General features: G+C 40.7%; 3 protein-coding genes across 3 annotated transcripts; all 3 read right to left on the reverse strand.

Annotated features, from left to right (window-relative positions):
* Nucleotides 1-284: 284 nt before the first annotated feature.
* Nucleotides 285-1,151, reverse strand: LOC117303199 (gastrin/cholecystokinin type B receptor-like). The gene has a single exon (XM_033787340.1). It carries the CDS (start codon nt 1,149-1,151, stop codon nt 285-287), a length of 867 nt encoding a protein of 288 aa, XP_033643231.1.
* Nucleotides 1,152-4,181: 3,030 nt separating this feature from the next.
* On the reverse strand, nt 4,182-5,366 carry LOC117303209 (cholecystokinin receptor type A-like). Its single transcript, XM_033787351.1, has one exon. The coding sequence runs from the start codon at nt 5,364-5,366 to the stop codon at nt 4,182-4,184; it is 1,185 nt and encodes a 394-aa protein (XP_033643242.1).
* A 1,203-nt stretch (nt 5,367-6,569) lies between these two features.
* Nucleotides 6,570-7,754, reverse strand: LOC117303218 (gastrin/cholecystokinin type B receptor-like). Its single transcript, XM_033787363.1, has one exon. The coding sequence runs from the start codon at nt 7,752-7,754 to the stop codon at nt 6,570-6,572; it is 1,185 nt and encodes a 394-aa protein (XP_033643254.1).
* Nucleotides 7,755-18,824: the final 11,070 nt, after the last annotated feature.

An 18,824-nucleotide genomic window follows, 5' to 3' on the forward strand; every position in this document is an offset into this window, starting at 1 on the left:
AGTGTTTTTTCTTTCACATTTCACAGTGTAGTGTTTCTGTTCAATAGTAGTATAGTGTCTCTCTTTCACGGTGTTGTGTTTGTCTTTCATGTTGTTTCTAATTCACTTGGAAGTGTTTCTAGGCCTGAATTACGATCGACCTTTGGGTCTTGGTCCTGCACCGAGTAAAGTCACTGAAACCACCATTTTAATATCATAGCTGAATCATACAAACATGTAACAATCATCCTTTGTGTTTTGATATACGTTCAAGATAAAATAAAAGTTTATTCGGAATTCAAACGTTAACAGAGTTTGAATTTGCGAATCACTTCTCTGCAGTCTTTCCTGAACCGTCTGTTTGCAACTCCATAGATGAATGGGTTCACGACGTGGTTAATGTATAACATGAGATGTATTTCAGATAATACTTGAAGGACTAAGGGCCCAATGTTCAAGCCACTCTGTACTGAGAGACCTAAAAAGATGGAGGTCCAATATGGCATCCATGTGACGAAGAAGACAACGCTAGCCACAAAGAGCATATTCGTTGTCTTACGCTGAAGTTGGCTAAAGTGGGATGGGTGTTTGGGGTGTATTCTTTTACGGTTTGCCTCCAACCCTGGCTCGGTGGCCAAAGAAGTTGGTTTATGTAGATCCGTTGCAAGAGGTTGCTTTGCCGATGATGTGGAATATATGCTGAAGCTTTGATCTTGAACGGTTTTTCCATGAAGACTAGCAGCTTGAGTTGGTACAGATGCAACCCAGACTTCCTTCCGAACCTTAGAAGTGTTTGGTTTTGATCCATCATTGATTGAGCTAGGTCCCAGGGCTACAACATTAGCAGGGCAAATTGTCAAACAGTCATTGCGACGGGTTTTCAACGAACTGGCCCCAACTTTCACATGTTGCCTGATTGCTTTGTAAACTAAGCTGTAGAACACGGCGACCATCACGAGCGTAGTTACACAGATTATAGCATGACATGCCAATCTCAGTATGGGCAATATAGGAATGGATGAGAATACTCCTATATACTGTGGAATATTTATCAGAACTGAGAACAAGAACGATGCCCAGGCTGCTATCTTACCCCGTCTGTGCGTGAAGAACCGCCGATGTGGACGGCAGACGCAGTCGTAGCGATCTACTGCAATCACTGCCGTTATCATAATGGAGGTACCAATGGCCGTCGTTTCAAATGCTAACAAAAGCCGTAGAACAGCGGGTATTTCGTGCCCCTTCATGAGTAAAACTCGGTATGAAATGTTAACTACTTTGATAAGGCAGACGGCAAGATCAGCCCAGGCCAATGTCATGATGAAAACGTGGGTGCTTGTCTTCAGAGTCTTGGTCCAGTACACGCGAAGGATTAGAGAGTTACCGGGAACACCAAGTAATAGAATAAGTGTGAAGAAAATTATCCGAAATATATTTATGCCAAGCTGAACGAAGGCAGGTTCAAGCTTTGTGTCGTTGAAAATTTGGGTTGAATTGAATGCTGATGACATGTCTTCCATGATGTTACTGCTGTTGTACATGAACACTCCAGACTGACATGAAAATGGTAACTTTCGTTTGAAGATGTGCATCAAAAGGTAACAGGAAACACGCTTCTCGACTCGTCCATTACCAAATCACGCGGTCACATAACTGAGGGTTGGTGTTATGTCAGCGTGATCATTTTGTTATTGGTTCAGGTGAATCAAGACGTAAAAGAGCGAAGGTGACACTTAGGCTTTTGCCACCCAATATCTAGGTAATTACTGTAGGCCTATGGCTTAAATTCTTTATGTAGGTATTTAATAATTTATTGGACATCGCAAAACTAATAATTACTTCTGTCAAGGAGAAAATAGTAGAAAGTTTTTAACAAGACTGACGGTGACTTCGAGTGACGCAAAGTAGTCGCTACTGCTGACCTTGACGCCTATAACAAAGTAGAAACCTAATTATTGTCAGCACTCGGGGGCATAACGTACAAATAATTGGGTGTGTACGAGTCCAGTGTCGCGGTACATCAACATGAGGTAAAATCTTGACTAGACCTTTGTTACATTTCACTCGAATTCCTGCTTTATCCGCAAAAGTAAAGACAGGGAATTGGTTATGAGAACCAGTGATTTCTTTGACTATACATGTTGTGATTTCATTGGATAAAGTTACGTGCATTGACAAAATCTTTACATAAATGTGACTTGAATGGTCTGAGGTGATGTAAATGCAGCTAAAAAACGTCACCTCGGACCAATCAAAACACGGATATGAAAAGCTTACTTTCGGCGTCTGCATGCATGCAGTTTCATGTGTATTATGGTCAGTACACGTACATGAACTTGCATTTGGTGCAAAAGTTGGCGTCGTATATCTCTTTGAAAAAATATGCAGGTGAAAGGTGCATATGGACGTCGGGGATTGTTGTATGGTTTCCTAATAAGCAAGGTTTGAAAGATATTCTATAGGCTGCCCTATCCAAACCTCGGCCACGAGTTTCTCTTTCGGTTTGGGTTCAGTCATCAATTTGTAGAGCAGTGCACATTTGGTACATATTAATGTGACTTGAATGGTCTGAGGTGATGTAAATGCAGCTAAAACCACGACTAAAACAGCGATTACTACGAAGGCCCATTAGTGCCAGCAAAAAAAATAAATTCAAATCCGTTATTACGGATTAGTAATCCGTTATAACGGATTCGCAATCCGTTATTACGGATTAGTAATCCGTTATAACGGATTTGCAATGAAAATCAGTGAAAAACGAACATTGAAGGGGGTAAAACTAACACCCGTCCGGCGTGCTTCGTCTTCGACGAAATGACTGCGTGGTCTAATCTAGTTCCCCGTTCAACCTACATTATACGCGTGTTTACAAGAGATTATATATGGAGCCAGACTAAAGAAATACTTTGCATTATGGTAATCGGGTCATGTCTTAGAAGAGAGACGTTGCATGATTGGAAGCAAAAAAGCCCCTTTTTCTCCTAGTCCAATCAGAATGATTCTTATACGAGTGGAACGGAAATCTTTTGTACTTTATTCAGAAGTGCGAGTTGAATCTGTGGGACAAAAGGAACGACTGTGCCGTCCAATTCAGTGAGGCAACCCACCGAAAAATTGTCAATAATCGTGTTGACCTCCATTGACTTTGCCGATTTTGAGGTTTTACACCCTGTTTTTTACTGAAATAAACCCCTTTTCCCGAGCATAATAAATACCCCAAAAATAACCAAGCTAAAGGTAATACTGAGCGCAGGGACACGGAGCTCAGTGAGCAGATGCGCGCAAGTTCTTCTAATCATTGTTCTTATGACAGTTATATAAACGAAGACCTTCTCTGAAGCATCTTCCTTACACTTAACTCAGTCAGGATCTAAGATTCCTAAAAAGACGGCGGACAGTTCCCTGTCCAAATTGCGAATCCGTAATAACGGATTATGAATCCGTAATAACGGATTGCTAATCCGTAATAACGGATTATGAATCCGTAATAACGGATTGCTAATCCGTAATAACTGATTATGAATCCGATAACGGATTACTAATCCGTAATAACGGATTGCTAATCCGTAATAACGGATTGCTAATCCGTAATAACGGATTTGAAATTTATTTTTAATGGCGCTAATGGGCTTCCGTAGATTACTGCTTTCTGAGCAAAGGCTCCGGCCTTGGCTACGGTGTTTGGTGATTAACTACATTTAAAACGGTGCATAGTGATCAAGCACAAGAGTCAGGACACAGTCATGCTTGAAGTAAGGAGTTTGAGACTGTGCTTCTGTTTCACGTGGACGTATTTCTCTTTCACTTGGCAGTGTTTCTCTTTCATTTGGTAGTGTTTTTCTTTCACTTGGGTGTGGTTCTGTTTCTAGTGGACGTATTTCTCTTTCACTTGGTAGTGTTTTTCTTTCACTTGGTAGTGTTTCTCATTCACGTTGGTGTGGATCTGTGTCACGTTGGTGTGGTTCTGTTTCACGTAGACGTATTTCTCTTTCACGTGTTAGTGTTTCTCTTTCTCTTGCTAGTGTTTCTCTTTCAGTGGCAGTGGTTCCCTTGGAAGTTGACGTGAAACCACCATTTTGATATCAAAAATGAGTCGTACAAACAACTTCCGAAGAAATATGTTATTTCTGTGAATCGCTAAACGTCATTTTGTGTTTGTATATCATTGAAGATGAAATTACAGTTCATAAGGAAGTCAGATGTTAACAGAGTTTGAATTTTCGAATCACTTCTCTGCAGTCTTTCCTGAACCGTCTGTTTGCAACTCCATAGATGAATGGGTTGACGACGTGGTTAATGTACAACATGAGAAATGTTTCATTCACTACTTGCAAGAGTATAGGATCGATGTTCAGGCCACCCTGTACGGCAAAACTTACAATGATAAAGATCCAATATGGCAGCCATGTAATGGAGAAGATCACACTTGCCAAAAGGAGCATCTTCGTCGTCTGACGCTGAAGTTGACAAACGTTGGTAGGCTGTTCGGGGCGTGTTCTTTGACTGTTTGCTTCCAACCCTGACCCGGTGTCCAATGAAGTTGGTGTATGTAGATCCGTTGCAAAAGCTTGCTTTGCCGATTGTTGAATTTTTGCAGAAGTTTTGATCTTGAACGGTTTTTCCATAGAGTCTAAAGCTTCCTTCCGAACTTTAGAAGTGCTTGGTTGTGATCCATCTTTGATTGAGCTAGATCCCTGAACTACAACATAAGGAGGGAAGATTGTCGAACAGTCATTGCGACGGGTTCTGAACGAACTGGCCCCAACTTTCACATGTTGCCTGATTGATTTGTAAACTAAGCTGTAGAACACGGCGACCATCACGAGCACAGTTGCACAGATTATAGCATGACATGCCGTTCTTATTATGGGCAAGATAGGACTATTCGAGAACAATTCAACATACTCTGGACTATTTATAAGAACCGAGAACATGAACGATGCCCAGGCCGCTATCTTACCCCGTCTGTGAGTGAAGAACCGCCGATGTGGACGGCAGACGCAGTCGTAGCGATCTACTGCAATCACTGCCGTTATCATAATGGAGGTACCAATGGCAGTCGCATCAAATGCTCCAAAAAGCCGTATAACAACGGGTATTTCGTGTCCCATCATGAGTAAACCTTGCCACACAATGTTGACTAATTTGATAAGGCAGACGGCAAGATCAGCCCAGGCCAGTGTCATGATGAAAACGTGGGTGCTTGTCTTCAGAGTCTTGGTCCAGTACACGCGGAGGATGAGAGAGTTACCAGGAACACCAAGTAATAGAATAAGTGTGAAGAAAATTATCCGAAATATATTTATGCCAAGCTGAACGAAGGCAGGTTCAAGCTTTGTGTCGTTGAAAAGTTGGGTTGAATTGAATGCTGATGACATGTCTTCCATGATGTTACTGCTGTTGTACATGAACACTCCAGACTGACATGAAAATGGTAACTTTCGTTTGAAGATGTGCATCAAAAGGTAACAGGAAACACGCTTCTCGACTCGTCCATTACCAAATCACGCGGTCACATAACTGAGGGTTGGTGTTATGTCAGCGTGATCATTTTGTTATTGGTTCAGGTGAATCAAGACGTAAAAGAGCGAAGGTGACACTTAGGCTTTTGCCACCCAATATCTAGGTAATTACTGTAGGCCTATGGCTTAAATTCTTTATGTAGGTATTTAATAATTTATTGGACATCGCAAAACTAATAATTACTTCTGTCAAGGAGAAAATAGTAGAAAGTTTTTAACAAGACTGACGGTGACTTCGAGTGACGCAAAGTAGTCGCTACTGCTGACCTTGACGCCTATAACAAAGTAGAAACCTAATTATTGTCAGCACTCGGGGGCATAACGTACAAATAATTGGGTGTGTACGAGTCCAGTGTCGCGGTACATCAACATGAAGTAAAATCTTGACTAGACCTTTGTTACATTTCACTCGAATTCCTGCTTTATCCGCAAAAGTAAAGACAGGGAATTGGTTATGAGAACCAGTGATTTCTTTGACTATACATGTTGTGATTTCATTGGATAAAGTTACGTGCATTGACAAAATCTTTACATAAATGTGACTTGAATGGTCTGAGGTGATGTAAATGCAGCTAAAAAACGTCACCTCGGACCAATCAAAACACGGATATGAAAAGCTTACTTTCGGCGTCTGCATGCATGCAGTTTCATGTGTATTATGGTCAGTACACGTACATGAACTTGCATTTGGTGCAAAAGTTGGCGTCGTATATCTCTTTGAAAAAATATGCAGGTGAAAGGTGCATATAGACGGCGGGGATTGTTGTATGGTTTCCTAATAAGCAAGGTTTGAAAGATATGCTATAGGCTGCCCTATCCAAACCTCGGCCACGAGTTTCTCTTTCGGTTTGGGTTCAGTCATCAATTTGTAGAGCAGTGCACATTTGGTACATAAATGTGACTTGAATGGTCTGAGGTGATGTAAATGCAGCTAAAACCACGACTAAAACAGCGATTACTACGAAGGCCCATTAGTGCCAGCAAAAAATTAAATTCAAATCCGTTATTACGGATTCGCAATCCGCAATCCATTGAAGATGAAATTACAGTTCATAAGGAAGTCAGATGTTAACAGAGTTTGAATTTTCGAATCACTTCTCTGCAGTCTTTCCTGAACCGTCTGTTTGCAACTCCATAGATGAATGGGTTGACGACGTGGTTAATGTACAACATGAGAAATGTTTCATTCACTACTTGCAAGAGTATAGGATTGATGTTCAGGCCACCCTGTACGGCAAAACTTACAATGATAAAGATCCAATATGGCAGCCATGTAATGGAGAAGATCACACTTGCCAAAAGGAGCATCTTCGTCGTCTGACGCTGAAGTTGACTAACGTTGGTAGGCTGTTCGGGGCGTGTTCTTTGACTGTTTGCTTCCAACCCTGACCCGGTGTCCAGTGAAGTTGGTGTATGTAGATCCGTTGCAAAAGCTTGCTTTGCCGATTGTTGAATTTTTGCAGAAGTTTTGATCTTGAACGGTTTTTCCATAGAGTCTAAAGCTTCCTTCCGAACTTTAGAAGTGCTTGGTTGTGATCCATCTTTGATTGAGCTAGATCCCTGAACTACAACATAAGGAGGGAAGATTGTCGAACAGTCATTGCGACGGGTTCTGAACGAACTGGCCCCAACTTTCACATGTTGCCTGATTGATTTGTAAACTAAGCTGTAGAACACGGCGACCACCACGAGCACAGTTGCACAGATTATAGCATGACATGCCGTTCTTATTATGGGCAAGATAGGACTATTCGAGAACAATTCAACATACTCTGGACTATTTATAAGAACCGATAACATGAACGATGCCCAGGCCGCTATCTTACCCCGTCTGTGAGTGAAGAACCGCCGATGTGGACGGCAGACGCAGTCGTAGCGATCTATTGCAATCACTGCCGTTATCATAATGGAGGTACCAATGGCAGTCGCATCAAATGCTCCAAAAAGCCGTATAACAACGGGTATTTCGTGTCCCATCATGAGTAAACCTTGCCACACAATGTTGACTAATTTGATAAGGCAGACGGCAAGATCAGCCCAGGCCAGTGTCATGATGAAAACGTGGGTGCTTGTCTTCAGAGTCTTGGTCCAGTACACGCGGAGGATGAGAGAGTTACCAGGAACACCAAGTAATAGAATAAGTGTATAGCAACTTATCCGAAATATAATTACACCAAGCTGAACGAAGGCAGGTTCAAGCTTGGTGTCGTTCAAAAATTGGGTTGAATTGAATGCTGATGACATGTCTTCCATGTTGTTACTGCTGTTGTACACTAACGGTTAAGACTGACATGAAATCATCCCTTTTTATGAAGCAACATTAGATATAAACACAAGACACGGTGATGTCTTTCTTAGGCGCGCGATTAAATTCATATTCATAGTCCACAACCGAACAGTCAAAGCTATAATCCCAACACAATAGACAGTAATCCGATTTCTGATGTCTTTCTTACGTATCCCAAGGGGCTATTAATAGCACAGCACTTGGCCGCAGGAATATAAATGTTAGTGACCTTGGTCCAGACGGATCGTGTGCGTCGACGGGAATCATGAATCGACGGGAGTCGTCCCACACTCTGCAGTTCTCAGTGATTAAAGGAACACGTTGCCTTGGATCGGTCGAGTTGGTCGTTGAAAAGCGTTTGTAACCGTTTGTTATAAAGTGCATATGGTTAGGAAGATGATTTAAAAGTAGAATACAATGATCCACACAAACAAGCCTCGAAATTGCACGGTTTTCCTTATACCTCGTCGACTAGTACGGTCGGCCATTTATGGGAGTCAAATGTTTGACTCCCAGAAATGGCCGACAGTGTTAGTTCGCAAAGAAAAAGGAAAACCACGCAATTTCGAGGCAAATGTGTGTGGGTCATTGTATTCTACTTTAAAAACATCTTTTTAACCATATGCATTTTATAACAAACGGTTACAAACGCTTTTGAATAGACCAACTCGTCCGATCCAAGGCAACGTGTTCCTTTAACCCACACCTGAGACGTCATGCTTTTGTTAAATCGCTTCATTATTTTGCACGAACGGCGCGATGGGTACTCAATTATACCACCCATTGTGCTAACGTAAATGAATAAAGTAAAGGACGTCAATGACGCCATAGACCATTGTTTTTTTGTTTTGAACACACAGGTTATAAGAGCTATACGCATATATTACAAAAGGTTCGGAAAGACTTTCCACAAGTAAACAGCTACATTGTTAAATTATTATTTAGCTGGGATGTTTAAAAGTGTAAGTAAACTCTAACAGTCTTAAAGTCAGATAAATTAATTTCATTTAAACCAGTACCTTTTTAATTTGTTTCAAAATGCTTAATTTATCATTAACAACAGGGTAAGTGAGTAAACTCCCCAAAATTAGGTTTGCGAAGATACTTATTTCAATATCATTATAAAATAACAGGAATTTAACTGAATTTGTTGATCAATAAGTTAGCTTAAGGCAGTGGACACTATTGTTAATTACTCAAAGTAATTATTAGCATAAAACCTTTCTTGGTATTCGAGTAATGGGGAGAGGTTGATAGTATACAAATATTGACTGCTTCGAGTGCTATGGTTAAAACTATTACTCCCGAGGCGATTCCCGGAGCGTTCTATTTTCCCGAGGCATTCCCGGAGCGTTCTATTTTCCCGAGGCATTCCCGGAGTGTTCTATTTTCCCAAGGCGAAGCCGAGGGAAAATAGAGCGCTACGGGGATCACCGAGGGAAGCATAGTTTAAACCATTGCACGAGTAAAAGCAGCCAATATTTGTTTTATAACACCCCAAACATTTCTAAATACTGTACTATTAAGTTACAGACCGGAATGCTACAATCCACAGACGACGCGAATACAGATTGCGAAAACTTTTACTGTGCTGCATGTAGTGTCATGTTATCCGAAATGGTTACAGACTATTAATTTATCATCCTCGTACACGCAACGGACGTCTGGGTACTGCACGCCGTGTGCTAGTCTGTCGGACTAGCGCACGGCAAACCGATGCACTATCACACGGCCGTGGTCTAGCAAAACTAAGACATATCATGTGACGCGCTCTAAACCAATGAAAAGGCAGAATAAAGGGGTGTTATAATATAAAACATTGTTAGAAACGGCTCCCTCTAAAGTAACGTAGTTTTCGAGAAAGAAGCAATTTTCCACGAATTTGATTTCAAGACCTCAGATTTAGAATTTGAGTTCTCGAAATCAAGCATCTGAAAGCACACGACTTCGTGTATCAAAGGTGTTTTTTCTTTCATTATTATCTCGCAACTTCGACGACCGATTGAGCTCAAATTTTCACAGGTTTGTTATTTTATGCATGTGTTCAGATACACGAAGTGAGAAGACTGGTCTTTGACAATTACCAATAGTGTCCATTGTCTTTAATGTGTTAATCGAAAGTAGGCCTATATGTGAGAAATATCTTAAACTACAGGCTTGTACGGTAGGTCACTTCTTTTATAGGCCGAGCAAGTCGGCTACAACATCATCCGTGTGATTTTTATCACTTGACAAAGGCAGTTCGGGTCAAGGTTTTTGTAGATTTGCAACCCGACGTCTGAAACGACACAACCGTGTTGAATTCCACAAAGATGCCATGCCACTGGACCTTTTAATTTCAATCCAAGATGGCGCGGGTTAAAAAGTTAATAGTATAGATAGGGATAGGCCTTCACTGACTAGGTATAGTTGCTGAACTTGACTCAAGTCCCAATCCCGTGCCATCCCCCAGGAAACTACTGTTTTGTGATGCTGCGCTGCATTCCCAAACCTGGGTCCACATTTTGTCGGCGAGCGCGCACTGTACTGTATACGGGTTGTTTCATAGTTAGTAAGTTGGGGTGATAGGGACCTCTCACACGAGAATGGGACTTGCATCAAGTCTACGTATAGTAGCCTGCCCTCCAACACCCCCCCCCCCTCCAAACCGGAGTTCAGATTTTTTACCCATCGCATTCCCAAAAGTTTAACATCCGCTCCAAAGAAACCTATCCAAACTGAGCCCCTTGAAGTCATTACCCTATGCTCCAAGAAGTAGCCTATCGCTCCCTTTCCTCCCTATGATCTTGCTGTTTAAACCCAGGCATCATCATCTCTTCAGAGCCCTCGGTTCGTTATAGGCGTCAAGGTCAGCAACGGCGACTACTTTGCGTCACTCGAAGTCATCGTCAGTGTTTTTGTTAAAAGAATTCTGTTATTTTCCCATTGACAGAAGTAAATTGGTTTTGCGATGTCCCATAAAACATTTAATAAATATTACATAAATTTAAGCCATACAGTAATTAACCAGATATTGGGTGGCATAAAAAGACAACAACGTTACCTTCGCTTTTTCACGTCTTGATTCGCCTGAACCAATAACAACAACACCAGACATTACACCAACCCTCCATTATGTGACCACGTGATTTGCTAATAGACGAGCCGAGCGATATAAAAAAGCACAAGCGTGTTTCCTGTTATCTTTTGATGAACATCTTCAAACGAAAGTTACCATTTTCATGTCAGTCTGGAGTGTTCAAGTACAACAGCAGTAACAACATGGAAGACCTATCGTCAGCATTCAATAAATTCAACCCAATTTTTGAACGACACCAAGCTTGAACCTGCCTTCGTTCAGCTTGGTGTAAATATATTCCGGATAAGTTGCTATACACTTATTCTATTACTTGGTGTTCCTGGTAACTCTCTCATCCTCCGCGTGTACTGGACCAAGACTCTGAAGACAAGCACCCACGTTTTCATCATAACACTGGCCTTGGCTGATCTTGCCTTCTGCCTTATCAAATTAGTCAACATTGTGTGGCAAGGTTTACTCATGATGGGACACGAAATACCCGTTGTTATACGGCTTTTTGGAGCATTTGATGCGACTGCCATTGGTACCTCCATTATGATAACGGCAGTGATTGCAGAAGATCGCTACGACTGCGTCTGCCGTCCACATCGGCGGTTCTTCACGCACAGACGGGGTAAGATAGCAGCCTGGGCATCGATCTTGTTCTCAGTTCTCATAACTAGCCCACAGTTTAGGAGTATTCCTGATTAATCCCTCACAGTGGTGGTGTTTCTCTTTCACAGAGGTGGTGTTTCTCGTTCACAGTGGTAGTGTTTCTCTTTCACATGGTAGTGTTTCTCTTTCGCGGTGGTAGTGTTTATCATTCACAGTGGTGGTGTTTCTCTTTCACAGTGGTGGTGTTTCTCTTTCACAGTGGTGGTGTTTCTCTTTCACGGTGATAGTGTTTCTCTTTCACGGTGGTAGTGTTTCTCTTTCACGAGATAGTGTTTCTCTTTCATAGTGGTGGTGTTTCTCTTTCACGGTAGTAGTGTTTCTCTTTCACGGTGGTAGTGTTTCTCTTTCACGAGATAGTGCTTCTCTTTCACGGTGGTAGTGTTTCTCTTTCACAGTGGTGGTGTTTCTCTTTCACAGTGGTGGTATTTCTTTTTCACAGTGGTGGTGTTTCTCTTTCACGGTGGTAGTGTTTCTCTTTTACAGAGGTGGTGTTTCTCTTTCACGGTGGCAGTGTTTCTCTTTCACAGTGGTGGTGTGTCTCTTTCACAGTGGTGGTGTTTCTCTTTCACGGTAGTGGTGTTTCTCTTTCACATGGAAGTATTTCTCTCCCACCTGGTTGTCGCCACTAGAAAACCAAAGTTGTCTATAAAGCTTACATTGTAACCGGCTTTTAGATCTTAGACACAACCATTATAGAGTCACTGAAACCACTTTGTTGATCTCGTACAATCAACCTCCGAAGAATTGTGCTATTAAGGGAATTATAAGGGTAGCGACGAGTTCTTAAACTGCCGTTTACAACCGGCCGGAGGCTCGGGCCTTTATCGCACGGTCACGGCATTGTGCAATTCGCTATTCGGTTCAACCGCTCGTATCTTCAAAAAGAAAATCATGAAAGGGTTCTTATCCTTTTTACTAAGGATCCAAATTAAACTGTTGTGTTGCTGGGAATAAACAAGCATATTTGTAAAAACTTCGGGGCTTTTGAAGTGATTGCACAATTTAACAATTCATTTCGTTATATTCGATGGGCAAAAATTACGCCTATTGGTGAAAACAAACCATGCTGAGTCAAGGCATTCTACCTCCATGGTCAAGGGAACTATAATTCGTGTACAGTATAATATTCTTAATAATAATGATCATTATAGGTTTTCTCGGTCAATTTATGAAATGAGCAGCCATTTAATTTTCATGCGTTCAAATTAAAGCTATTTTGCCTCTCCGGTTTTTACTGCGTTTCAAATTCAGAATTCGGCCCTTCAATTTCGTTTGGAGGCATTCAAGTTCCAAACACACTCATTCTTTTTCATGACACACAATCATCATTCAATTTAGCAAAGCTAGTACGACTGGAGATTGTGCTGATTTAATCATTTTCAATTTTGTAAAGGCAACCAATTTCGCTCAACGAGGATTCAAATAAGTACACTGGAGAGGCAAAACAGCTTTAATTCGAACGCATGAAAATGAAACTGGCAGCTTATTTGCCGCATTTGACCGAGAAAACCTATATTAATTACCTGGCCATTCTGATAAAATAATTTTACAAAAAGGCTGGCTCATAATACTTTATTAACTCACTCAGAATTCATGAAAAAAAAATCCGTTTTATTTTCTTCTCTCATGATCTTCGTTTGAACCTTTCTTTAAGTTCTTGGATTAAAGGCTCTGAACACATCGTCAAAGACCAGTATTCTCACTTGGTGTATCCGAAAACATGCATAAAATAACAAACCTGTGAAAATTCGTTACCGAAGTTGGAAGAGAATATTAAAAGAAGAAAAAACATTCTCGTTGCACTACTTTGTGTGCTTTCAGATGCGTAGCAAAAGGCTTCAAGTCTTTTATCATTTGAATGAGAGATTAACTTTTTCTCAAACACTATACGCCTCTCTTAATACAGCACAATTCTTACCCAAAGTGAGGCTATGGGCGCACGTTCCTCATCACTTGCAGTGGCTGCGCCCTTCGCCTCGTTTTGAATTAGCATTGTGACGTACCTCATGCATAAATATTAAGAGAGGCGTATGTTACTTAAGAGGTAACCGTTACTCACAATGATTTATACTATCAACAACTCTCCACTGCTTGTTACCAATAAGTTTTTTATACTATAACAATTATGTGGATTAATTACCAATAATGTACAGTGCCTTTCATTCAGCATGACGTTGTGTGTTATTTCTTTGAAGTACTATCCATGATATAGGTCTGTATTACATTTAGTCCGGCATTTCAGTATCAACTAATGCAAAATCAAGCCAAACCAATTCAAAGGAATTTCGACGTCTTGAGCAATTGATTCCGGTTTGTCAAGATTTACGTGGAAAGAGGTGCAACACAAAACACCATCGCACTGTGACACAACAATAATATAATGACACTATAATTTCTGCGAAAATTTACGTTGGTGTTATTTAACACCCTGAAGATGTTGAAATTTGATTCTCTTTTTAGTAATATTATGTGACAACACCTATGTTGTCAAAGTTAAAGGAACATTACATTGTTGGTTTTTGCTATCATAACAGTTGCTGGCAGTGTAAGCACTTTATGTAATCCACCATATAAATAAACTGACAAACCTGTAGAAGTTTGAGATCGATCGGTCATCTGGGCCACGAGAGAATAGTGAAGAACCGATTACAAATTTAACATTGCATTGATGCCAAAATAAAAATAAGGAAAACGCTCGATGAGCGACAAACTCGAAACGCGAATTTATATTATTTTCATTCTCATCAAATATGACATTTCAGACAAAATATTTCAAGGGATGTTTTCAACTATCATTATCATTAGACCGTGTAAGTTTTATGTAAATCTGTGATCTTCACGTTTTTTTGTTTCTTACAAATTCTGTAACGTTTCTTTAATACCTCATTTCTTGCACTGTATTCAGGAGATGCATAGATGGGAATCACTCATTTCAAAAAACCTCGCCGTCTAAGAAAAACAGGGCCCAATTTCATGGCTCTGCTTACCGCCGAATTCTGCGCTTACGATCACGATTCCCCGCTCACGTGCAAGCGCCGAATTTCTGCGCTAGTCTTGTAAGCGTAGAATGCCTAGTAACGTTGAGTAGCACGCACAGAGGCCCAAATTCGCCGCTAACCCGTGAAATACGCTTTCCGTAAGCACAAAATTCACTGCTTCCGTAAGCGCCGATTCTGTGCTTACGGTAAGCAGAGCCATGAAATTGGGCCCAGGTCTGAACAAAAAAAGTCCCCATACCAATCAAAACTCAGTATGGTGTTAATAGACCTTTTCGCAAACACCGGGGCGCGCGCGTAAAGCTTGGAATTAGGTGCATTGTGGTCTTGCTGGTATCCAAATTTGATCCATATATATCCCACAATGCACCTCATTCAACAGTCTGCGCTTGCGCATTGGTATTTGCGATAAGGTCTATGTGGAACACCATTTTGCCAAAGTCACTCCCTCTTCGCTTCTTTCAACAAAGAAGCGTGTTTTACAAAACAATGCAAAACGAAACAGAACAGAGCAGAACAGAACAGAAAAAGTGCACGATGTTTTATTGCCAAATAGAATTCGTTTATGTCTTCACTTCTCTACACGAAGTTCACCCATTGCCGTCATAATAAAATCAAAGGTAGGGGGCCTACCATGACAATTTTTTTGAAATTAAATCAACCTTTCATCCGAACAGACTCACAAAGCTTCAATTATTCCGTAATTGGTGAATTGGTGACCGCGGCACTTCTTTGTTGAGTTTAGTACAATGAATTCCTCATTGTTAGACTGTTGGACAGTGATGTTATCAATAATAAAGCCATATTTTTATAAGACTAGCTGGGACCTTCGTCAGAGGCATAAACAATAAAGGCATACACAAATATAGCAAAAATGGAGCAAGAGATTGATGGGAGGTATAACACAAAGCCGGCATATCTAATAATATAGCCTACCTCAAAATCTCACTCTGATGTCTCGAAATCAAATTCGTGGAAAATTACTTCTTTCTCAAAAAATACATTACTTCAGAGGGATCCGTTTCTCACAATGATTTATACTACCAACAGCTCTCCATGGCTTGTTATCAGAGTACGTTGTTGTGCTAACAATTATTTTGAGTAATTACCAATAGTGTTCACTGCATTTATTATGCAGACGATGGGATGGCAAATATATGACAGAACCTTGAAGCGAATATATAAACTATTGTACGCCTTACGTAATAAATAGTATCTGCTCCACAGATACCTCGTAAAAACGGGGCTCATTAGAAAACATATTGCTTGCCACAGCGAACCTTAGGTGCGTTTGGGATGCACTTACAAGGTTCTTAAAGGGAAGGTACACGTTTGGTAATTGTCAAAGACCAGTCTTCTCACTTGGTGTATCCCAACATAAGCATAATTTGCAAGCCTGTGAAAATTTGAGCTAATTTGGTCATCGAAGTTTCGAGAAAATGATCAGAGAAAAGCACCCTTGTTGGATGAATTTGTGTCCTTTCAGATAGAAACAAATATTAACTAGACATAGTGCTTTTTGTTAATTACAAAAACACGGTGTTCGGTTGGACGTTACGTGATGACGTGGTTCAAAAACATTGAACCATAAAGATGTTTTTTATACAATGTGTCGTTATTTTATAGTTAAATGTGCATTACAGATTTGAGAATCCCCTTAAAATGTTTTAGAAAAGTGTGCCATAATGCGATCGTTAATGCAAAGCCACCCCGGATTTTTAGGTTTAGTTTTTCAACTGAAAATCTTATGTCACGATAAAAAGCCGGTTCTAAACGAAAGCAAGGTCAAACACTAACAAAATACTTTTGTCGTGGAAAAGACCATAAAAATAGCTTATTGGTAGCATTTGTGATTCTCAAGTTGGATATGCCCCCCAAATTGCGCGCCATATGATTTTTACAAATTTTAAACTTTGATTTATTGTAGTTTAATGCCCGATGACGTCATTATTACATAGTTAGGTCTGTGGTGTCTTGATACCAAGGTTCACCTATCTGTTGAGTTTCAACGTTCAAATCAATCTCAATCTTGAGTTATTCCGTAGATAAGCTCGAAAGTTTTTTTTTTATAAAAAAAACACAAAGGCAAACTTTGATCCAGGGTAACGACCCGGAAGTTAACGTCGTACGATTTTTGCGTTAACTTTTCAAATGTTGTCCAAGTCTTTATCTGTTTGATGCCTAAGTATGAACATCATAGCTTTTATATTCGTTGAGATACAGCAACAAGCAAATGGTAATTTTTCAACATTAAAAACCTTGTCATGACGTCATTAATGTCGTCATCATTCCAAAAAAGTGGCGGTTTCATCTACTCACTATTGCCGATATTACACAGTAAGTTTTCAAATTGTACAAGCTTTACTTTTGTTTAAAATTGCTTGGGAAGGTTCAGAGGTAAAGAAGAACACGAGGAAAATTAAATCTATGACAGATTGTTGATAGCTTTTTAATTTTCACAGAAAGTAAAAGCGTAAATCTATTACATTTATACCTTTCTTTGCACAGAAAACAAATGCTAAGGTTAATACTTATTAAAGCGATGTATTTTATTAGTAAAGAGCTAACTATGTGCAAAGTTTGAAGGTTTTGTGATCCTTGTGATGTTTAACTCAAGAGTAAACTTCTTAAAAGGTTAACTGGATTTGGGGAAACTTTATACGAAACAACAGTTTACTAATTTTAGACTTGTGAAGTAAATAACTGTAAAAGACTTATTTATTAAGTATCACAGAGGTTTCGCAAGTGTACGATACGGATACAGATACAACTACGATAACTGGGATGCACGTTAGATTTTGTTAGGCATTAAATAAACACTTATTTTGAAAAGCAATGATTTGTACACAAAGCTTTACCGTGTAGCGCGCTAAACACTGCCGTGAGTGCCGGATAGAAACACCCTTCACGAGTCGATGTCACGAATCCGCTTCCAGGTGTTTGATCAAAACATAACCAATGTTCGTCTTTTTCTGGTTGCATTTTCTCACATAATTAAAAGTCATACGAATCAATGAAGTAGGTGGCCATCTCAGCGAAGCGTCGTCTTTAATTCCGTTTTGATAATTAAGCCATGAGAAGGGCGAACAGGGGAACAATTTGACGCCGAATATGAGCGGACTTCAATTGTAAAATGTTGGTACACCATTAAACTAGCGCTACGTTAAGTAGGATTTGAAACCGGGGTGACCGTGGATATAGAAGATCCATTGGTCGGGAGAAGGGGGAGCCAGATGTCGCTGATGTGGAAGCCGATGTCTTGGGGTACGGTGTCATGCTTGTGGATCTCTATGGCCTCTCTGATGCGTCTAGGGTGCCACGCCTGGATTGGAGCGATGATTTCTGCTGCTTCCCAGTTCACTCGGTGGTCAGTGATGTGGGAATGCTTGACGATGGCGGATTTATCGAAGTCACCCCTCCTTCCGTGTGCTCGGTGTTCCTTAAGTCTAGTGGGAAGGTTACGCCCGGTTTCCCCGACATAAACCTTACCACAATCGCATGGAATGCGATAGACTCCGGCACGGATGGAGGGGTCCTTCTTGTCCTTGTGCGATTGGAGAGAGCCATGGAGTTTCTTCGGGGCGGAGTGGTATACCTTGATTCCTGCTTCCTTGAAGATGCGTTGGAGGCGATGAGAGGGGGGACCTAGGTATGGTAAACTAACTGTGGGTGTGTGTGTTTGACCTTGGGTATAGGAGACCCTTTGGTCGGGGGGGGGGGACGGGCTTGCTTGTCTTGACTTGCTTGGCGTTAGCTTGTCTTGACTTGCTTTATAGCGCTACGTTGTAAGTACAATGACCTGAGACTTCACGCGTACAGTCAAACGATGCACTATTCCGAGCAGAACACACAGGCCTCGTGGACTGATAAAGGTGTGATCAATGGAGCGGAACGGCCAGCCAAAGCGCTTTTGCAGTGTACGCAGTTATCACGCGGGTCAACACATCCGTGGGCTTTATCGTCCGATTTCGACCAGAGTTTCAGGTCAAATTGGTATCATCTCTGTGGGAAAGTTTAAGCAGGATCACTCATCTATAACGGGATGCAAAATTTATGTTGAAATGTTACGTAGTTTTAGAGATCAAAAATTGTAAAATTGTTCAACTTTTGATTTGAACCGGAAGTCAAGGTCAAATGGGGTCATTTTGTGTGTAGCGCTTTTTGAAGTTTGATCGACCTGTCCGATGATATGTAGATTGTCAAAATCCACCAAGTGGTTCAGGAGTTATGATTTCTTTAAAATATTTAACTTTGATTTGTTGTAATTCAAAACCTGATGACGTCATCATGACATCATTAAGTTTGTG

Source organism: Asterias rubens, chromosome 2 (assembly GCF_902459465.1).
Source record: "Asterias rubens chromosome 2, eAstRub1.3, whole genome shotgun sequence".
In the NCBI taxonomy this organism is placed as follows: domain Eukaryota; kingdom Metazoa; phylum Echinodermata; class Asteroidea; order Forcipulatida; family Asteriidae; genus Asterias; species Asterias rubens.